Source organism: Saimiri boliviensis, chromosome 2 (genome assembly GCF_048565385.1).
Source record: "Saimiri boliviensis isolate mSaiBol1 chromosome 2, mSaiBol1.pri, whole genome shotgun sequence".
Lineage (NCBI taxonomy): Eukaryota > Metazoa > Chordata > Mammalia > Primates > Cebidae > Saimiri > Saimiri boliviensis.
Window position 1 is genome coordinate 211855598 of NC_133450.1, and position 24017 is coordinate 211879614.

General features: G+C 40.6%; 1 protein-coding gene across 1 annotated transcript in view; it reads right to left on the reverse strand.

Moving 5' to 3' along the window:
* Positions 1–281: 281 nt before the first annotated feature.
* The window catches only part of BRINP1 (BMP/retinoic acid inducible neural specific 1), a 204440-nt gene continuing 180704 nt past the window's right edge, over positions 282–24017 (reverse strand). Inside the window, exon 8 of the mRNA XM_003925186.3 lies at positions 282–1883. Coding sequence (XP_003925235.1) covers positions 743–1883 — 1141 coding nt within the window. The 3' untranslated portion in view covers positions 282–742. The remainder of the gene's footprint in view (positions 1884–24017) is intronic.

A 24017-nucleotide genomic window follows, 5' to 3' on the forward strand; every position in this document is an offset into this window, starting at 1 on the left:
TCTGAGCCTGTTTCTCAAACTAAGGAGTTTGATGAGCTGACATCCAAAATTACTTAGTGTCCTGTGACTATGTGAATGTATGTCCTCCTAATGCTACCTACTAGCCAGCTTCCATTAGTTTTAATGTATTCAGAATGAAATAAGCCACATGGGTAATATAGCATTGACATTGTATCTCCATCCCTATCTGAGGAAGAGTCAAAAGAGAAACACACACACACACACACACACACACACACACACACACACACGAGGAATTAAGCATAAAGAAGAAAGAAATCTTAACCGAAGAAATATCTTCTTTATCTATGTCCATTTCCTCCAAAAAGGAAAAATGGCAGTGGCAGTTGTACATTACATATATCTTTCTTTCTCTTTAGTGTTTAATCTTAGCACCTGCACAGCAGAGATCTTTACAATTCATTGCATATGCTTCCTCCCTTCTCCCCTCTCCATACAGCACCTGAGGCCTAAGAAGCAACTCCCTCAAAGCTCCATAGAAGGCTGAGACCCTTCATGACAGAGTATAGAAATAACAAACATGCCCAACGGTTTTATACAGTTGCTAGAACATTTTCATTTCCAACAAATGAAGATTTTTTTCCTCCTTTTCTTTGAATATTAATTACATTTTACAAATTTTTGTGTTTTTTTGTTTTGTTTTGTTTTGTTCTGTTTTGCTTCGTTTTGTTCTGTTGCGTTTGCACAACAACAGGGAAAGTCCATGGCAAGGAGTCCCGGGTTAGCAGAGTTTGGCTGTCATCTGGTCCGACTGTTTGAGGATCTCCGTGTTGTACAGGTCCAAGGCGTGGTTGACCCTGATGATCTCACTGTTGGTCAGTTTCAGGCGGTGTTTCAGCATACAGGAGAACAAGTCCAGCTGGGGTTTCCCCGGGGCCACAGGAGGGGCCAGGCGATTAATTCGGTCCCGAATATCCAACAAGAGGAGCATCACCGACGAAGAGGAATAGAACTGGCCGCCCTGTGTGTAGGACTGGTTGACCTGCTGCACCGCGCTGCGCAGGAGGTCCGCGTTGAACCTCAGGCTGTACCCGAACACCTGCACATCGGAGATCTTGATGTAGAACTGCCTCTTGGAGGGATCGGACAGGTCCACGGGGCCCTGGCCGGTCTCATTTCGCAGCAGGGTAGGTAGCCGAGTCCGACTACGTAGGTAGATGTGGACCGTCTCGAAAAATGTTTTCCACCGATTGCCCAGCAAGAGAGTCCAGTTGTAGCACTGGCTGTTCTGGAGACGGATCTTCTCCCAGCGTGGGTAGCCAAATTCCCCGAAGGGCATGTTCCAGCCCTCCGAATGGCTGCCGCTGAAGGGGTTGACATAGACAAAGAACATGGGGTCCAGGCTGCTGTTGCGCATCTGGCAGATGCGCATGGACATGCCGATTACCATGTGGATGAAGTCCATGCGGTTCTTGTTGCTCTTGAGAGTGAGGGACATGCGCTTGCGCCACCGAGGGTCAAAGAAGGTGTCGAGGCGGATCTCGTTGCTGATGAAAGTGGTGTGGACGTAGAGGCGCGAGTCCATCTTCTGCAGCAGGTACTTCAGCTCCAGGTCCTGGAAGTCCAGGTCGGTCTCAAAGCTGATGAACTGCTCGCTCCGCTCCGAGTCCACGTTCTGTGGTTCGCAGCGGCCTCGGTACAGCTTGTAGCCCTTGTTGCAGGAGCCGCAGAGGGAGATGTTGGCCAGGCTGCACATGGCGCAGCTGTTGTTCCCGCCGATCACGCAGGGGATTGGGCGCTGGCACAGCGTGGTGCTGCCGTGGCACACGCAGCTCCGCTGGCTCTCCAGGAAGGTTCCCCAAAACCCGTTCTCATTACAGTAGAGGAGCGACTGGACCCTTGCAAGCCACTGCTGAATTGTCCTGGGAGATAGAGGAAAAATGGAGAAGGTTAACCACCATAGGTGGGTCTGTGAGTTACAGTTATCCGACTGATAATGCAAACCAGAGCTGCCCAAAGGATGAAAGGACCGGATGGAGCAGTGACATTTACAGGAAGGGCATTGAATATAAAGGTAAGAACTACATTGCAGCTTTTTGGAATGCCACAAACCAGCTGCATGACATTGTAATTTACCTTTCTAATGCTCAATGTCCTCATCTGCAAAGCGAAGGGGTTGGTATATCTGTTCCTTGGGGTCCTTCCAGCTCTGTGATTCCATTGTACACTAGTCCCAAAAAAGTGTGATTCAGGAAATGAAAGTGTCTAGACTCAAATACCCCTTCTGGAGGACAACATATTGTAAACAATCAGCAATAAAAAGGACCTAGAGGTTATTTCGTTAAACTGAAAACACAGATTACTCCCGTGAGTGTGTATAACATCTAACAACTTCAACGAAAACAAATTATATTTTATCATACTCTAGCAATCATGTAGTGCTTCCCTGTTGATGATCTTACATGATCCTCATGGTGGCTTTTTAGAACATGTTAGGAACGGGTTACTTCCTTGCATTTTTTCAGAGCTCCAAACTCTCCATTCAGTTGCATTTCTGTTGCAACCTCTGGCCTCCCTCCCCAGGCCCCCAACACTATAAATCAGGCATCCCCAAACGTTTTACACAGGGAGCCAGTTCACTGTCCCTCAGACCGTTGGAGGGCTGCCACATACTGTGCTCCTCTCACTGACCACCAGCGAAAGAGGTGCCCCTTCCTGAAGTGCGGTGGGGGAGGGGCGGATAAATGGCCTCAGGGGGCCGCATGCGGCCCGCAGGGCCGTAGTTTGGGGATGCCTGCTGTAAATGACACCAAAGTCTCTCACCAGATTTCAGCCACTGAAACATTGTAATGAAGACAGATACTCCATCAAATAAGCAGCAGCATCAGAGGAGGAACAAATATGCAAGGCAGTCAGCTTAGAGGCCTCTCATCTTTCCTTTTTTCTGTGCAAGTCACCTCTTGGCTGTCTTCCATGCTACCAATAATCCCTTACGTGTGTCTAGCACTTTTTACCCTGCACAGGGTATATTTACTCCCGTTTTCTCACTGGAGCCTCACAGCAACACCCTAAAAATACCCTGGGACTTGAGGTCCATCAGAGATAGCTGAAAATCTCCTGGCTCCCCCATCTGCAAGCTAAGGTAATACTGGGCAGTTTTTTCTTCAACTTCCTAATGATGCTTACCACACAGTCCTATGTGAAGATTATATAAATTTTTATGTGAAGGCTTAGCCCCAAACTTGGTAGTTATTAAGAGCTCAATAAAAGTTAGCTTTTGTTATTCCTGCAAAGGGACCCTCAGCAATACTTTATAGATATGGCAATGGAAGCTCAGAGATGACCTGATGGACTCAAAGTCGAACAGTCAGAGAGTAGTCTCCTGGCTCATAGCTGTGGCTTTTTGCATTGTCTGTCAAGTGAGAGTCAAGAGCACCCTTCTTAAGGCTGTAGTGTGCTGTGGTGGTGATGATGATGATGCTCTCAGTGGTTCCTGATCTCCATTTTATAAAGCTAGAAACAGAAGCTAATTTGCATTGTACTCTCTGCGGTAGGAAGTGTTAACAATCCATCTATCATTCTATTACTTCCACTGATGAGGCATAATCCCCAGACCACAAACACCAAGAGCCTAATTAGGCAGTAAAGCCTAATGTTGAAAAGCATAGGTATTGGCCCGAAAGAGCTGAGTTCAAAGCTGCATTCTATAACCAGGATCAAGTCACTTCATCTCTTTAAGCCACAGTATCCATTATCTAAAATGAGGATATTAAAGCCCATCCTATACAGCTGGTGAGAGGATTCAGTGAGATAATATATTTAAAGGGCTTAAAAGAGCCTGGCACAGAGCAATTATGAAAAAGGTAATAATAAAAAGTACTCTTATCCCAGAGAATAAGCTCTTCCTTTGAAGGTATTGAGACACTCTCAGGGATTTCACTATCGCCCTGGAGTTTGAGGAAAACCATTTTGTTATAGCCATTTGAAAATGGATAGTGTTGAAATGGCTTCCCAGCGTGCTTTGCTCTCAATGAGTTGCTTATCGGCTGGAGGAAAATGGCGGAATAATTAGTGGGCGCCTTGAAACCCTCTCCTTTTTAAATCCACAGAACCACCCAGCCCTGGCGATAAAAACCTCCCTCACAGCATCCAAAACATTGTATTGAAACCCCTCTTTTCCCTGTCCGTTTCCCCTCCAGGCTCTCAGGCTTGAGAGGGGAGATCCCTCCTTCTCCCAGCACCTAGCCCAGAGCCTGGCTCTATAAACAGCTTGCTGAGTGAATCTGTTTGCTGAACGAATGCATAAAGAATATTCACGTTTCTCGTTATTTTTTCATTTAAAAAAAGAAAAACAAACTTCTCCCTCTCCCCTTAGGACTGCAGTATTTGTTTTCCATACCATCCACCCCCGCAGCTCCAGGCCTCCCCAGTTTCTGCTTCGTGAGACCAATCCTATTACAGCCTGGAGAACAGCCTTCAGGAAACGGAGCTGGAATAATGATGAGCTATGTGGCTCCCACCTCCCAAACCAGAACTTTGACTGAATATTGGGTATGAGTCATCTGATATTTCTGTGAGCTACAGGGGCTCTCCACACGGCCCTGGTTGCGTGGTTCCATCTGACGAGAGTGTCATTTCAAAATGCCTCTTTCACATGGCCCACACTTGCCCCTGTCACTCCCTCTCCAAGTGACAGGACAGTACCCCATTTAGAGCTCCTCTTTCCCATCTGCAAGGCATTCTATAACCCCGTAGAGCGCCCCCTTTCTCGTGTCTCATCATTGGGACCCTTTGTAAGAACCACAGCCCCCACTCCTTGAATCAATGCTTCATTGTGGCTGAACTCTCAGAATCCTCGGTGAGGGAAATAAAAAGATGAAAGTTCCTGGTGATACTGCAATAAGCAAGGGAGCTAATGGCAAATTAGGATTCCAGCCCTGTCGGGCAGGAGGGATTGGGGACAGAGGGCCTCTGAGACACACTCGCGAGCTGCGTGGCACCTGCATCTCCTGACCTCAGAATAATCATGAGGTTGTGGGCTGTATCAAAGAAGGCATTAATGATACAGCAAGAGAACTTGGAAAGCAGGTGGTGTTCACGGGGAGCAGGGAGCACGAGGCTGAGGGAAAATGGAAAGAAGACAGAGGGGAAAGGTGGAGAGTGGGGAAGGGTGATAAGTGGAAAAAAGGACTTGCTGTTGGAGATGGAGAAATATGGAGCGAATGAGCAGGCAGAGGCTACGGAGGAGACCCTGGGCAGGGAGGATGAGATGGAATGAAATTAGAGTGGATAGGACAGAAACAAAGAGATGCAGCCAAGGCATCATCTGTGTTAACGCACAGATCTGGGGAAGGTGGACACTGGATGGGCCGTTTGAGGACGGGCTAGTTGTTCATTCTCCTCCTTTTCTAGAGAGGCCAATTACGGGGATGGTGGGGGCAGAGAGGGAAAGCAAAATTGTTTCCAGTGAGTCCTGATCCCCAAGGTCAACGAACTTTCTTTTGCTTTTCAATATTTCATTCTGAGATTAGAACCAAAATAAAGCTCATTTCGTGTGTGTGTTTCTTTTGAATACAAGCAAATTGCAATAATGAGGAAGAAGCCTCAATCAAATCCATCTCCTAAGCCTTCCCCATCGCCAGCCAGTTCTCTGACCAGTTGTCATGGATAGTCATAAATTCTACAAGGTTCAATTGTAAGCCGCGCCCTAAACCAGCCAAAAGCATCTATGACTTACAACTATTGAGTACTCACTGTATACCAGGCATAGTACTGGAGGCTCTTCATACTGTCGTCCTGAACAGCACATGAAACCACCTCCGTGTTACAGACAAAGAAAAAGGAGTCCTTGAGAAGTGAGAGAACTTGTCTGAGATCACAAAGGTACTCCACATTCAAATACCAAACTCTCTACCTCTGGCATCAGTGCACCTTCTTTTAGGTACCATAATGTAAAATTGTAATGATGAGGTGAGCAATAAGAAGAAAGCAAGAGATGAGAAGAGAAATAAATGGAAATAATGGAAAAACACTGAAAGTTTGAGCTTGTCAAGGGTCTATTTTCACATTCCTTGCTTCCTCTGGACCTGCCACGGTCCCTCTCCTCCATTCTCAGATAATTGGGCCTCCAGACAAGTGCATAGGCAGGTGCTGGGGATCAGGGATAGGAGGGACTGCAATCTATAAATACCATTTCCCAGGCTAGTTGGTGACAGCCTGCCTCAACCCTGGCAACAGAGAAGCAGCTTAATAGGCTGCTCCAGAGGGGAGGGTCTCACAAAGGCTGACACAGCCCTGCTGAAAGCCAGTCAGTGTGAGGCAGGGAGGAGCAGGTTTTAAAGTATTTTTTCTCTGTCCCAAAGGACCCAAAACATCCTCCATCTGCAGCCAAAGCTGAGATGCAGTACATCCAAATCAGCAACTCTCTGTTGGATGGGATTTCAATTCATTCTGATAGGGGGCTGAGAGGAAGGAGGGAAGGAGGAAGGAGGAGAGAGAAGGAAGCTGCATTTTCATTTCTAAACTGGAAAACCCTGGAGCCTGATTGACAGGTACCCACGTTGGCTCCAGATGAATCAATCAGTTTGGACCATTATCGAAGAAGGGAACCTTCAAGAAGAAACCTTAGAAATGTTCATCTTCCTCATGTTTAGGCCTGAACACAGAGATGGTTGCTGAGGTCAAAAAAATCGCTCTTTGTTAAGTGTTTCCTACATCATGGCAGTTACCCCTTTATCCTCACATAAGCCCCATGAGATAGGATTCCCTTGAGATTTTTATCCCATCATCGATGAGGGCATTGAAGGCCACAGAGAGACTGTGCCTCACGTCGGTCACACAGCATGGGTGTAGCAGGGCAAAGCTCAGGGTTCCTGGGTCCAAATCCAATACTCCCTCAATGCCTGTCCTCTGCATTTCCTCCCCTCTAAACCCCCGACTGGAGGAGAAAGAGGCTCTGGACCATGGAAACACCTCAGCTGCCCCCCTGCAGGCTCTGTCTTTGCCTCAGGCAGGATTTTCTGGTGACCTGACAGGTCTCCTGGTGACACAGCCTGGAGTCGCTCGTCATTTTGAGGACAGTCTCCGCCACCCAGGGCTTCCCATCAGTGCTTTCAAAGGTACGCATCTCCCTTTCAGAACCCCCTGGCTGGGAAACCGAGGCTGGGGTTGCTAAATCAAGCAAACCCCCTGCTGATTTTAATTGGAGGTTTTGCCTAAGATAGGAATACAGTGTGGGGCCAGTGGCATTTTAGGGGAGATCATAGAAATTGAGTGCCAGGGAGGGAGGGAGAAAAACAGATCTAGGATAAAACAGAAAGCTATAATCCACAACTCCCATTTGCCTACCAGGAGTGTGTATTTAAAAGTGCCGAGGACATGAAAAAAAATGAAATTGGATTCTGTATTATTCTTTTGTTTATGCCCTTTGCTTTTTCCTTGCCATTTATTTGACATTGTAATGGGTGTCTGAGTAATTCTGTGACTCCACAAAATGCGTATTTCACAGACTAAACTGAGAAGACAGACAGTTTTTTTTTTTTTTTTAGGATTCTGATGATGTAGCACATCTCTAGTTGTGTGATAGCACAACTGTTCTTTAGTTGTGCTGTGTACGACTGTGTGTGTATGTGTGTGTGTGTGTAAAGAAGTGGTATTTATAAGAGATGAATACATCAAGTCAATGGTGTCAGAATGCTTGAGGTTTCACTGAAAGGAGCCTCAGAAATGCCATGGATGTGCTAGTATGAATTATAACTGGCCATCAGACCCACTCTGTTCACTCTTTTTCCCAGATAAATATTTAGCTTTTAATCATTACCCTGTTTGAGTTTCTGACATTGCTTTAATAACCTGTTTTTCCTTCTCTCAGTTCTTCACATGGTGTCCCAGCCTCATTGAGTAGCTCATAATAATAAGAAAGAGAGACCAAAAGAAAATGTTATGGTCCCTTGTCACGCTGAAGCCATTTTCTACTTTTCAGCTGTGGAGTGAAGGTAATAGGCCTTACTGGAGATGGCAGAGGTAGGGGGAAGAAGGAAGAAGGAGAGCATCAGTGTAAAAAATCCAACAGGGTCTTTAAAATTAGGTTGTCAGGAGCTTAATTGGGGAGGATCATGAAACAATTTTTGCAATTAGACAGTTCTGTGTCTGGAAGGCGACAGGCAACATCAGCTGCATATTCAAATTCAGCATTTTGCTCTGGGGCATGGATGTGCTGAAGACAGGTGAAGGAAGGCGCCTGGAGCCTCTCAAGAGCCACAGAAAGGCTAAAAGCAGCAGGGCACTCCCTGGTGGAGGGCTACGAGAGTGCTTTACTCTTCCCGGGCAATAGTCAGTCTGGATAATAACAGACGCCAGGCAAAAAGCTATGAAATAAGAGAGGATGAACAGGGTCTAATGGGCCTGAAGTGCAATAATGGTCATCTAGATCTATGATCCTGGCAGTGAATAAGGGTGATCATAGGTGAGGGAATAAGTTAAATAAGTGCTGTGCCCTGCTCTACCACTATTTGACCTTGGATATTTGGTCTTGCAATTCGACCTTAAATAAGTTGCCTGACGTCTTTGACCTTCAGTATTCTTATCTGTCAAATGGGGAAGGTAATATTTACTTTACCCTTTGTCTTAAGAGCTAGAATGGAATGTGCAAAGCTCCGGAGTGACTTCCAGTGAAAAGAAGTAATGACTGGCCATTACTAACCATGATCATTACTGAGGGCAAGGAATAACTAGGCCTTATAAATGTCTCTAGTAAAATTATTCCTCTTGGTTACTAAAACAGCCCAGTTGATTATAGCCTAGTTTCTTCAACTCACTGGTTATTCAGTCTCCGCAGTTCTAATGTATGTTGTCACCATGATACTTGAAGAAGAAAGAGCCAACATGAGCTTTGGCATCCAAAAAAAGAGAAAGAAAAAAAAGAATATTGAGTCATAGCTCCGCTACTCATTATTTAACCTTGAGTTAATTGCTTTTCCTTTCTAAGCTTCAGTTTTCTCAACTACAGAATGGAACAATAATACAATCCTGGCAAGGATGTTCCGAGGCTAAGATAAGATAATGTGCATAAAGTTTCTAATATATAGTAGGTACATACTGCCTCTCAAACAAACAATGTTTCTCTTGAGCTCACATAGTAAATGTTCCCTCTGAAATCAGTAATTATAATTTAAAAACTCAGAGAGGGAAAGAATTCAACAAATGCTGCTGATCAGTTGAATATCTATATTAAACAAAATAAATCTTGATACTTAACTTCCTCTGTACTCCTAAATCAAAACAGATGATTTGCGGATCTAAATGAAAAAAGTAAAACAACAAACAGCAACAGAACAACTTTTAGGAGAAATTGTAGGGGAACATTTTGATGACAGTAGGCAAAGATTTCTTGAGTCTTCACCATAAAAGAAGATAATTGATTAATAGGACTGTACAAATATTAAAACAAATTAATCAAAAGATGCCATAGACTAAAAAGACAACTTTCAGTGACAGAATATATTTGTAATACTTTTAGCCCACAAGAGATTGTATTTATAAGACATGCTAAGGTCTGAAAGTTTGTGTATCTTCTTCCGCAAATTTGTATGTTGAAATTTCAATTTCCAAGGTGATGATATTAGAAGGTGGTGCCTTTGGGAGCTAATTAGGTCATGAAAGTGGAGCCCTAATGAATGGAATTAGTGTTCTCATAAATGAGACATAAGAGAGACTCCTTGTCTCTTCCAACATGTGAAGACACAGGTAGAAGGTGAACCCAACAGCCCTTACCAGACACCAAATCTACCAGTGACTTGATCTCAGACTTCCCAACCTTCAGAGCTGTGAGAAATATACTTATGTTACTTATAGCCAGTGTTTGGCATTTCATTATAGCAGCCTGAACAGACTAAGATAATACATAAACAACTACAAATCAGTGAGAAATGTTCAGATAACCAAAAGAGAAAATAGGTGAATGATATGGACAGGCACTTCATCAAAAAGAATATTCGAAAGGCCGATATGTAATGAATCTCCACTTCATTTACTATCAGAAAAATGCAAATTAAAATTACAATGATATACTACTCAGCAGGATGGTAAAATAAAATTAGAATATAAAATTAAAAAGAAGGTAAGCGCTAAGTCATCAAGCTTGCGGAACAATAGAAACTCTCCTAGGCTACTGCTAGGAACAAAGCCTGCTTCAAAAAATTTAGAAAACTGAAAGTATGTATTAAAGTATCCAGTAAGCTGAACCTATGAATACAGCCTACAGTATGTTCTAACAATTCCACACCTAATATGTACCCAACAAAAAGGCATATATAAGTCCACCAAAAGACAGGTATAATATTGCAGTACTACTTGGAATAATGCCAAACGAGACAGATGACCATCAGCAGTAGAAGAGAATTCTACACACACAATGAAATATTTTTGAGGATGAATGAGCCATAACTATCCAAAACAAAACAAAATGGAAGAATATCTCATAGAAAGATGAAAAGGTGAAAGAAACCAGACACAGAGAGTTCATTTCATATATAAAGCAAAACCGGCCTACACTGGATAAAGCAGTTAAAAAAATAATTCCCTTGGGGAGAAAGTTGATAAGGCTCAGAAGAAGACACGGGGGTCTGTACAGTGCAGAGAATACCTTAGTTTTTGATCTGGTGGTGGTTATATGTGTGAATTCACTTTGAGAAGAATCATCTTACAGTACATTTATGTTGTTTCTATATGTACGTAAAACTTCAGTAAAACATTTACCGAAAAGACTGTCCTTTGAAACAATCAGAGTGATACTAATAAGGCAGCAAAACATGACATTTTTATAGCACGTTCACACTTTCTGACGTTCTTTTGTTTGTACTCTAATTTTGATCCTCATAATATATCTGTGTCCCAGGCTAGGTTGAGAGAGTATAATTAATTTCATTTTAATGATAGGAAAAAACTGAGGCTCAGAGAAGAGAAATAACGTCCTGATGGTCACTAGTGACTTGTCACATGAAAAGACAATTTTCAATGACAGATTATATTTGCAATACCTCTAGCCCACAAGAGACTGTATTTATAAGACAGGCCAAGGTCTGAAAGTTTGTGTACCCTCTCCCCCAAATTTGTATGTTGAAATTTCAGATGGGACTGGGACTAAAGCTCATCCATGCATGAGTTTGCTGACAGGACGTGGAGGGTGGAGGTAGAGGGGAGAATTTGGTGATGGCTCTGATAGGATTAAAAAGAGCTATCCATAGAAATCATTAAGACCTATGTCTATTTTTGGCCAAATCCCCTGAGCTTACAAGATTCTATTCCAAACAGGAAGCTACTTCCGAGCCACGGGAGGAGGGGGGAAGAAAAAACCAAAAACAACAGAAAGGAACTGGAGAGGCTTATTTTCTTGTCTTGCGTCAGCCAAGTGAGTCAATTGCCCTACTTGCTACAAACGCAGAATGACAAGCATGGATGAAAATGGAGAGATTCCTACTAGTGTTGTCTTAAACCCAGGCCAGCACTCGCAGTGAAGCTCAGCCACTGCCACATATCTCCCTGCCCCTCACCTAGATTGTACACCCTCGGTTGCCATCATTTTGGACCTCATTACCTTTTCTCCTGCCCATAAATAGAAAAAAACTTCCAAAGATATTCTCAGCTAAAAGCTTCACTGCCACAGTTAGAAAGATACTTGTAAGCACTTGTGATTGACAGCAAGATGCCCTGAGCTAGCTTGACTTCACATGTGGGCTTGTATCTCTTATTTATAGTACAATTTAATACACACTCAGAATAAGTTCTTGTTGCCCAAATTGAACCCCTTGACCCCCACTCCCCACATGCATGCACACAAAAGTCAGTACTCAGGGACTATTGTAGCGACTTCTCCTGGGGGGAGCTGCCTATGAGTTTATAGTGACAATTCCAGAACCTCAAAGCTAAATAACACTTAGGCAAGGCCTGGTCCATGTGGCAGATGAGAAACAGAGTCCAGAGACATTAAGTAACTTGCTTGTGGTCACACAAGTAGCACCTGAAAGCCCAGAACCAGAATCTTCCCCTTGAGGAAGGAGCCTGCACACTTCCCAAAATTTATGGTGTTAATCTTCCTCCTAGCCTTCTCCAAAGACACTTACAATGTGTTACCTGGGTGACTGTTCATTGAGTGAGAAAAGGAAATAATAATGCTTTCCAAAGACTTTCGCACACTGGCTCTAATTCCGGGAGATGCAAAATATCACTGTGGTTTACCAGTCAGAGTAAGAGTTTAAGGATGTCAGGTGAGGAATGGAGCTTTAGCTCAGGTCCATCTCACAGTGAGTATGGTGGATACCTGTGGTAGTTTCTCAGTCCTAGCATTAACTGACATTAATTCCAGGAGATGCAAAATATCACTGTGGTCTACCAGTCAGAATAAGAGTTTATGGATGTCAGGTGAGGAATGGAATTTTAGCTCAGGTTCATGTCACAGTGGGCCCAGTGGATACTTCCTGTGGTAGTTTTTCAGTCCTAGAACATACACTGGGGATTATATCATAAATGGGATATACTCCCCTCCCTTCCCTTATTTGGTACCCACACTATCTATACACCTCTCCAAATAACAGAATAATAGTATTTTATGGGACATTTGCCCCCATTTAAACCAGCTTTCAAGAAGACCAAAAAACAATAACAAAAACAATGGCAACACACAACAACAAAATATGCACCTAGACAGAAACGTGTAGCAAGGGGCTGAAACCTTAAGATAAATTCACTAAACAACAATCTTGATTCACTGGATCGGAGTTAGGGAGAGATAGCATGGGGAGAAATGCCAGATATAGGTGATGGGGAGGAAGGCAGCACATCACACTGCCATGTGTGTACCTATGCAATAATCTTGCATGTTCTTCACATGTACCCCCAAACCTAAAATGCAATAAATAAAATAAAAATAAAGGACAATCTTGCATCACAAAATACTTCCTCAGAACATCCCTGAAGAGTGTACTCCCCTTTGTACTAAAATGTATTATAGGCTTGTGGTCGGCAAGATGACTGACTAGATGTGGCTAACACTCATTGCCTGACACAATAAAGGACCAAAACAATGAACAAACAACTACATTTGGACCACAGTGACTAATGGAGAGCACTGATGTACAGCAGCGGGTGGTGAAAACCCTGCGAGGCACAGAAAAGCAGGATGACTCTATAGAGAAGGAAAGAAAACATCTTGTCCCTGCTACCTGCACTTCCCAGTCAGGATTAGCTCAGAACCAGGTGAGTCCTCTCCCTGCAGGGAAACGTCTTCACGGGCCCTAAGCCTGGTTTAGGGAACTGCCTGGAGTTCGCATAGCTGTACCACTCCGGAAAAGAAGCCCACGTTGTATCCCATCCCCGATCCTTTTAATCAACCTGCTACTGCACTGTGCCATTTTGAAACCAGAGCTCCTGCTGGAGTGTGTTTTTCTCTAGTAGCAAGTAGCCACTGCCCTCCATCCTGAGGCACTGACATCATTGCACTATGATCATACATAGTAGTGCACCATTCCCCAGCCAAGCCGCTGTAGTTCCTTACCCACAGGGAATAGCTGCCTGGGAGTCACTTCATCTCCCCCACTTCATCTCCCCCATTTCATTTGCTGCTGTGCTGTGCTCCTGGCACCTGAGCCTAGGGTACTGTATGGGCTCTGATGCCAGGGTCACAGCGTAGGTTCAGTGAAGCAGCTGTGCCCCTGACACCCAAGCTGTGAACAGGGCACCCAAGTGCCCTACCCCCTGAGGAAGAGACAGTCTGTCCCAACAGAGAAGCTATGTCTGGGAAAGTGAGGCAGCTGTGTACCCTCCGTACCTAAACCAGCCTGCTGCCCCAGCCACAGGGAAATGAAGCTTTGCCCAGGGAACAGCTGCAATTTGGCACCCTGCCCCTCCACAACCAGGTACTCTGGCCCAGGAGAGAAGCTACATCCAAGTCAGGAGAGAAGCCTCACTTTCTGGATCTCTGAATCAACCTGTACCTCAGCCCCAGGAAACTGAAGCTGTGACACATGGGAACAGCCATGACCCCAGTGTCTAAGCCCTGGTGCTGGTCTGTCCCTTGGAGATCAGGTGCTCCAGCCCAGACGAAAGCCATGCCCAAGCTGGCAAAGCAGCCTTGCACACTTAGCACCTGAACCAACTAGTCTCAGGTAATTGGAGCTTAGGCCCAGGGAGCAGCCACAACCCTCATGCTTGGGTCCGCATGGCACTTTACCCACAGGGAAGCAACGCCTTGACTGATCTGTATCACCTTGTCCATTATGTCAAACTGCTGCAGCACCCCACTTCCCTGGATCTGGACCAGCCCTCTGGAGTATGCACTCCTGAGTTGCCCTGCCTCCAATTTATAATAAAACCCACACTGCACTGCTATTTGAACCCTAGAACCCAAGTCCTAGCCATGCCTGGCCATTCCCAGTTCTTGCTTTTACAGCACCTAGCCTCACAGGATTTAGGTAACTGCTACATCCCACCATTCTAGGGTCCAGAGTCACCACTAAGCAGTACCCTCTTTCCTGATGCCTGAGTTGTCTTTATGCCTTGTTGGCTCTACAACCCAAATTGCAATTGTATCCTGCTCCCCAGAGCCTGAGACGCTGGAACACTCCTCCTTTCCTGGAGCCATACCAGTGCTGTGTCCTGACATCAAGGATCAGAGTCACAGTGATATCCCTGCCACCTGGGCCTGAGCTACTGAAGTGCCTTGGAATCACAATGCTATGCTTGGTGGGAGAGCTAAGAAAGCAAACCTGTACCCATGTCACATGGGCCACAGTATTCAACAAGACTCATTTTCTAGGACTCCAGTTCCACTGCCACTCTAAGCACTTGTGCCCTGGAACACAGAGCCACTATGGCTGCCTCTTACCTATATTGTACCCAACTCCAAAAGGAATTCCATTCAGCTAAGTCTTTGCACTGTGGGAAAAAATGAGAACAGGATCCCTGAAGTCCTTGTTGCCAATAACCTTAACAATCTACCTTGCCACCACCACTGCCACAAAGTCTTGTAGACTAGGCTATTAAGGTACTCACAGAAATTGCAGACATTGATTACAACTGAAGAAGTTACATGAAGGCTACACCAATGTACCCACCCAGGACCAAAATCAATGCACCCTACCCAACCAACACCATAGGACCCACCTGCAGGAGAATGTCTTTTTATATGAGAGCTACTCGAGAAAACTGTAACTGGTGATTGTCCACTAAATGCACATATATAAACACAGGGACACAAGGAACATGAAAAAACTAGGATACGTGACACCACCAAAAAATAATAATAATAATTATCCAATAATGAATCCTCCAAAATAGTAATTGTCAATTGCCTAAAAAGGAATTCAAGACAATGATCTTAAAAACCAAAACTCATTGAGATATAAGGGCATATTGACAGATAATTCGATAAATTTAATAAAACTTCATGATCTCAGAGAAATTCAACAAATAGGTATCATAAAAAAAAAGAACCAAAGAGAAATCTTAAAGCTGAATAATTCAGTGAATGAATTGAAAAACACAATTAAGAGCTTCAGTAGCCAACCACACATCAAATAAAAGAAAGAAATTCTGAACTTGAAGAGAAGTCTTTTAAAATAACCCAGTAAAGGGGAAATTAAACAACTGAATAAATTAAAAAGAGTGGATAAAGTGTATGGGACTGTGGGATACCAGTAAGCAAACAAGTACTTATAGGATGAGAGTGTAAGAGGAATAAGAGATGAAGAAAGGCATAGAGAGCTTATTTAACAATACAATTGTGAAACATTTCTCAAGTCTTAGAAGGGACATGAACACCCAGATTCATGAAGCTTATAGGTTCCCAAACAGGTCCAACCCAAAGAAGTCCTCCACAAGGCATGTTGTAATCAAAATATCAAAGATATCATAGAAATAATTTTAAAAGGCCAGAAAACAAGAGAATGGTATAGTTAAGGTGCTGAAAGAAAAAATAAAATCTTTCAATCAGGAATGTTATACCTAGCAAAGAAAGAAAGAGGAAATAAAGTATTTTCCAGACAAAGAAAAGCTGAGAAATTTCATTGCCACTAGATCAGCCTAACAAAAAATATTTACAGCCAGGCATAATGTAAAACAATCAATAATCCCTGGAGACTGTGGAGGCTGAGAGGGGAGGATCACTTGAGGCCAAGAATTTAAGACCAGCCTGGCCAATACAGTGAAATCCCCATCTCTACAAAAATTTTAAAAGTAATAATAATAAAAATGATTAGCCAAGCATGGAGATGTGTGCCTGCCATCCTACCAACTTGGGAAGCTGAGGTGGGAGTATCAGTTGAACCCAGGAGTTGGAGGCTATAATGAGCTATGATCATGCCACTGCACTTCAGCCAAGGCAACAGAGTAAGATCCCCATCTTTTAAAAAAATAAAATGGGGAGTGCTTCAACTGAAAGTAAAAAGATGATAATTACTACCAAAAAAATATATGAAAGCATAAAACTCACTGTTAGAGGTAAATTCATAATTAAATTTAGACTATCCCATTACTGTAATGGTGATGTATAAATCTATCAAATCTCTAGTATAAAAGTTAAAATGATCAAAAATTACTGTAGCCACAGTAAGTTCTTAAGGAATGCACAAAAATGGCCCAAAATGACTGTAACCACGGTAAGTTCTTAAGTAATGCACAGTATAGAAGATATAAATTGTGGCAACAAAAATGTAAATAGTTGAGGGGAGGGTAAAGGTCTAGAGTATTTATATGCAACCAAATTTAAGTTCTCAGCAGCTTAAAATGGTCTATTATAATTTTAAAATATTTTATGTAAGCTTCACAGCAACAACAAAGCCAAAAAAAAAAAGAAAAGAAAACTGCAGAGATACACAAAAGAAACTAAAGATTAGCACTACAAAAAATCACCAAACTGCAAATGTAAGCAAGAAAGAAAGAAGGAAAGGATCTACTAAACCACCAGAAAACAATTAATGAATAGCAGGAATAAATCCTTCCCTATCAATAATAACATTGACTGTAAGTATCCAATCAAAAGACATAAAGTGGCTGAGCAGATTGACAAACGAAAAGATTCAACTATAGGCTATCTATAAGAGAGCCGTTTTAGATTAAAGGACACACAGCTGAAAGTGAAGGGATGTTAAGAAGATATTTCTTGCAAATAGTAGTTAATAGAAAACAGGGGTTGCTATGCTTACATTAGACAAAATAGAATTCCGGTCAAAATTTCTTTCAAGAGACAACATTGGTCATTGTATAACAATAAAGGCATCAGCTCATGAAGAGGACATAACAAATATAAATATTTATGCACCCAACATTGGAGCACTTAAATATATAAAGCAAATACTGATGAACCTGAAGGAATAAATAAATATCTATATAATAACAGTAGAGGACTTCAATACCCATCTGTCAACAATGAATAGATCAAGCAGACAGAAAAATAACCAAAATACACTGGATATGAACTGCACTTTAGACCAAATGGACCTAACAGACATATATAAAAGATTTCATTCAACATTGGCAGACTATACATTCATTTCTAGAGCACATAGTACATTCTCCAGGATATATCATATGTTAGGCCACAAAACAAGTTTTAGCAAATTCAATATTAAAATTATATCTAGTATCATTTCCAACTACAATGGTATGAAACTAGAAATCAGTAACAAGAAATCTTGGAACATTCACAGGTATGTGGAAATAAGACAGAATGCTCCTCAACAACCAATGAGTCAAAGAAGAAATCAAAAGGGAAACTGAAAATAGCAGTAGAAACATGGCATATGAAAACCTATGGGATACATCAAAAGAAGTTATCAGAGGGAAGTTTAAAGCAATAAATAATAAACAAGAAGGAAGATCTTGAATAAGTTAAGGAGTTAGAAAAAGAAGAGCAAACTAAGCCTTGAGTTAGCAGAAGGAAGAAAATAATGATGTTCAGACAGAAATAAATAAAGAACACAAAAATCTTGATAAACAATCAATAAAACCAAGAGTTGGTTCATTGAAAAACTAAACAAAATCAACAAACCCCTAGCTAGCATAAAAAAAAGGAAACTCAAAATCAGAAATGAAAGTGGAGACATTACAACAGATGTCTCAGAAATAAAAAGGATCATAAGGGACCATTATGAACAATTATATGTCAACATATTGGATAACTTAGAGGAAATGGATAAATTCCTGGAAAATACAACCTATGAAGTTTGAATCAGGAAGAAAAAGAAAACCTGAACAGACCATTAACAAAGAGATTGAAGTGAAGTAGTAATTTAAAACCTTCTAAGAAGGAAAAGCCCAGGACCAGATGGATTCATGGCTGAATTCTATCAAATATTCAATAATAATTGTTACCAATACTTCTTAAACTCTACCAGAAAAATAGAGATAGAGGGAATACTTCCAAACACATTATGAGACTAATATTACCTTGATACCTAAGCCAGACAAAGACCCTGCAAAAAAGAAAACTACAGGCCAATGTCTCTAATGAACATTGATGCAAAAATCCTCAATAAAACATCAGCAAGCTAAATTTAACAACACACTTAAAAGATTATTCATCATGACCTAGTAGAATTTATCCCAGGAGCACAAGGCTGGGTTAATATGTACAAATCAATAAATGTCATATGCCACATTAACAGAATAAAAGATTAAAATCATAAGATCACCTCCATTGGTGCAGAAAAAAATATTTGACAAAGTTAAAAATCTTTTCTTGTTAAAACTCATAAGTTTAGCTATAGAATAAAAGTTTATCAATATAATAAAGATCATTTATAAAAAACCCACAGCTAACATCATAATGAACAGGAAACAACTGAAAGCTTTTCCACTAACATTTGGTTCAAGGCAAGAATGTCCACTCTTACCACTTCTATTCAATACAGTACTGGAAATACTAGCAAGAGCAACCAGACAATAAAAAGAAATTAAAAAGCAACCAAATCACAAAGGAAGAAAATAAAATCTATATGCAAGTGTCATTATTCTATATGCAGAAAACCACAAACATCCTCCCGACAGAAAAAATTATTAGAACTAATAAATGAATTAAGTAAAGTTAAATCACACAAAATTAAGATACAAAAATGAGTAGCATTTCTACACACAAATAACTTAGTTGAAAAATAAATTTTAAAAAGAATCTCATTTACGAAAAAAATACTTAGGAATAAATTTGCCAAGGAAGTTAAAGATTTGTACACTGAAAACTATAAAACATTTAAGAAAGGAATTAAAGAAGACACAAATAAATGAACAGATACTCTGTGTTCATGGATGGGGAAAATTAATATTATCAATATAGTCACATTATTCAAAGCACATAATGATTTAACATAATCCCTATAAAAATGTCAATGTCAATCTTCACAGAAATAGAAAAAGCAATCAAAAAAAATAAAAATAAAAATAAACCAACCAACCAAACAAAACCCACATGGCCAAAGCAATACCGAGAAAGAACAAAGTAGGAGGCATCATGCTTCCTGATTTAAAATTATACTACAAAATTATAGTAATCAAAACAATACAGAACTGGCATCAAAAACAGAAACATAGACCAATTCAATAGAACAGAGAGCCCAGAAATAAATCCAATCATAAATGGTGAACTCATTTTCCACAAGGGCAGCAAGAGGATACTATGGGAAAAGGATGGTCTCTTCAATACATGGTGCTGAGAGAACTAGATTTCCACACAGAGAATAATGAAATTGAAGCCTTATCTTACACCATACATAAAAATCAATTCAAAAAAAGTCCTCATTGGAAGACCTGAAACCTGAAAAATTCCTGGAAGAGAACCTAGGTAGAAAACTCCTCAACATTGGCCTTAGCAATGATTTTTTTTTTTTTTACATCATATCGAAAGCTCAGGCTACAAAAAACAGACATAAATGAGACTAAAAATCTTCTTCAAACCAAAGGAAATATTTAACAGACTCAAAAGGCAATCTACAGACTGGGAAAATTATTTGCAAACCACATATTTGATAAGAGATTAACATTCAAAATTTATAAAGAACTCTTACAACTCAATAGCAGAAAAACAAATAATCCAATTTAAAAAAAGGACCTGAACAGAAATTTCTCCAAAGAAAACATAAAAATGGCTAACAGGAATATGGAAAGGTATTCAACATCATTAATCACCAGAGAAGTGAAAATTAAAACCACTATACAGTATCACTTTGCTCCCATAAGGACTGCTATTACAAAAAGACAAGAGATAGTTGGTGAGCTTGTGAAGAAAAGGAAACCTTTGTATACTGTTGGTGGGAATGCAGATTGGTACAGCCATTATGAAAAATAATACAGAGGTTCCTAAAGAAACTAAAAATAGAACTACCATACAACACAGAAATTCCTCTTCTGGGTGTATTTCTAAAGGAGATGAAATCAGCACAGATAAAGATATTTGCACTCCCATATTAACTGCAGTATTATTCACAATAGCCAAGATATGGAAAGAAACTAAATACCTAACAACAAATAAATGTATAAAGAAAATGTGGTATGCAGTTGTTTCTCAGAATCTATCGAGAACTGGTTCCTCAGCTCCCCCAAGATACTAAAATATGGTGGTGTTCAAGTCTCTTTTATAACATCGTATTTGCATATAACCTACACACATCCTCCTGAAGACTTTAAATCTTTTATAGATTACCTATATTGCCTAATGCAATGTAAATACTATTAAATGATTATAATGCTATATTTTGAAAAATTGTATTATATTAAAAAAAAGAAAATGTGATACATATACACCATGGAATACTATATAGCCATAAAAAGAATGAAACCATGTCCTTTGCAGCAACATGGATGGAACTGGAAGCCATGATGCTAAGCAAATTCATACCAGAACAGAAAACCAAACACTGCATCTTCTCGATAATAATTGGGAGCTAAACATGGAGCACACAGGGACATAAGTACAGAAAAAATAAACTCTGGGGACTATTAGAGGGTGGAAGGAAAGGAGGAGTGGGTTAAAATCTATCGCTTGGGTACTATGCTTACTACCTGGGTCATGAGATCTGTACTTTAAACCTCAGCATTACACGCTATTCCCATGTAACAAATCTGCACATATATGTCCTGTATCTAAAATAAATGTTAAAGTTTTTAAAAATAAAAATTAAAAATTGTATTATTTGTATTGCTGTATTGTTATTTTATTTTTTTAATTTTTTTATCCATAGTTTGTTGAATTCATGGTTGTGGATCCCACAGATATGGAAAGCTGACTATATATATATATACACAATATAATATTTTTCAGCTTCAAAAGAATGATATCCTACTGTTTGTTACAACATAGATAGATCTACACAACATTATTCTAAGCAAAATAATCCAGACACAGAAAGAAAAATATTATATGATTTCACTCAAATCCAGAAGGAAAAAGAGCTCAAATACACAGAGAGAGAAATATAGAATGGGAACAGTGGTTACTGTGCTTGTGGTGGGTAGAGGAAATGCAGAAATGTAGGGCAAAGGATACAAAATAGCAGATAAGTAGGATGAACAAATTTACAGAATTAATAAGTACTGGGGATTGCTGTTAAACAGATTTTAGCTGCTCTTGTAACAAAAAAGTAACAAGGTGAAATGATAGCCATGTTAATCTGCTTCACTATAGTAACCATTTTTCTGTATATATGTAACTCCTAACAGCATGTTGTAAACCTCAGATATACACAATAAAATTGTTTTTAAAAAATAAAGTGCTTGCAAAATATTTAATGTTTTATACTGGAAAAATGAACAAATGGAAAACCTACTATATGTGTCAGGTGGCCACAAATTCTTTGATATTCCTCGCATAAAGACAGGAGTTCTATGTCCTCTCCCCTTGAATCTGGAAAGACCCCACCATGGCTTTGGCCAATGTAATAAGGCAGAAGTGATTCACACAGTTTATAGGTGCAGACCCGAAGAGATTGGTAGCTTTCGCCTCCTACCTCTTGGAAAACTCCCTCTTGTACCTCTGAGATCCATTCTAAGCAATCTGGCCACTCTACTGTAGGACTACACAGAGAGACCTTGGAAAGGAAGAACTGCCCAGCTGAGGCCGGACTTCTGGCCATCTCTGCTTCAGACATGTGCAGGAAGCCTTCTGGGAACCTCCAGGCCAGCCTCACTGATATCTAAACACCAGTAAGTGACTGCAATCAACTTCACATAGAACATAATTGCCCAGCAACTTCCAGCATAAATTCCTGACCCACAGATCATGAGCAAAATATAACAATTCGTATTTTAAGCCTCTAAATTTGCATCAATTTGTTACACAGCAATATATATTCAGAACATTATATTTTATGAGCTCCAAAGAGAACTCAGGTTATCTCTTTTTCATTCTATGATTAGTGAACTGTGCTGCTGTACTAGGGAGCATTCTAAAAATGCCTCTTCTTCCCCCTGGTTCCAGGTTCTAATCCCCAGGACCTGTGACTATGGTAAGACAGCACTCTGGTGATTGTGTTCTTTTACATAACACAGTTGACCTACAAAGGAAGATTATCTTAATGGCCCTGGTCCAATCAGATGTGTTCCTTTCGAAGCAGAGAGTTTTCTCTAGCTGTTGACAAAATTCAGAAGTCTGAAATGTGAGAAGGATTCCATGCACCTTTATTCTTTTAAAGATGAAGAAGACCTTGTGCAAGGCCTGGAGAAAGGCCCTAGACATTCACAGAGAATCCTGGCCAACAACCAGCAAGGAAACAGTGACCTCAGTCCTACAACCACAAGGAACTGAGTTCCGCCAACACCTTGATTTCAGCCTGTGAAGCATAAAGTGAAGACCTAGCTATACCACACCTAAACTCCTGACCCCTGAAAACTATGACATAATAAATCTGCATTGTTTTAAGTTTCTTAATTTATGGTAATTTGCTATATAGCAATATAAAAATGAATACAGTTATTCTGGACAAAACTGTTTCATTTTACTCTTTAGTAATAAATGATAAAGTAGATTAGACAATCTTTTAAGTTTCTGTTAGGCAAAAATTTTCTAATTTCATAATATTTATTAAGTCATTTAGCCTTCCTGAGCCTCAGGTTTCTAAAGGAAAACATGGATGCAAAACCAATTCTGAGCCAGTTTTATCTTCTAGATGGTCTATCTTCTAGATCTCAAGCTCTCTGTGAACAGGGGCACTTACTGTCTTGCTCACCCCTCTACCACTTGTATACTGCCTGGCACTTAGTGGGTATTCACTAAATATTTGTTGAATGAATTAATGAATTAATTAATAAGTGAAGATTTAGTATAAACATTGACAAGAAAAAAGGTCTAGGCCTATATAGGATGACAACAGAATAATGAGTATTACTTTATAATCTTGGACAAGTCATTCATTTCTGTGAGTCTTAGTTTTTTCACCTGTAAGTGGGGAGAGGGATCCTCACTCCTCACTCTACCTCATCCACTGGTTATTCAGATCACATAATATCATCAGTGTGAAAGCCCTTTATAAACTTTACAATAACCCATACATAAGGTATTTGTTTTCGTAATAGTTTACTTTTTAAGGTTAGGACTGTCTCTAAGCCACATGGGGTAAATTTATTTCCTAATTTTACCAGAAATGGAGCACCTTCCTGCTGTTACTTTCGCAGCTGCTGGCTAGCAGTGGTGCCACCTCTCAGCAGGGGCAGTGCCTTCAGGGAGACAAAGCCATCAGCATCTGCTTAAGCAGAAGGTGTTAGAAACTCAACTCAAAGAAGATTTACTGAAAGATGAAGATCTTTACTAACAAGAAGGGAATGACAACCTGTGGTATCACATCAAATAATCTTAGCAATTGCTTCTTAATCTGGTATAAACTTTTTCTCCAAAGCTGTATTTTGAGGAGCCCACTCTCTTGAAAAACTACAAAAAGAAAGATTCTATGGCCAGATAAATTGAAAAATATGCAAACCTGACCTCTGCTTTATTTAGCTTATTTTTTTTTTTAATTCAACATTTTCTAAGCTCATTCAAACACAGACACCACTTCCTTATGTTCCTCTTTTTCAATGTCCTA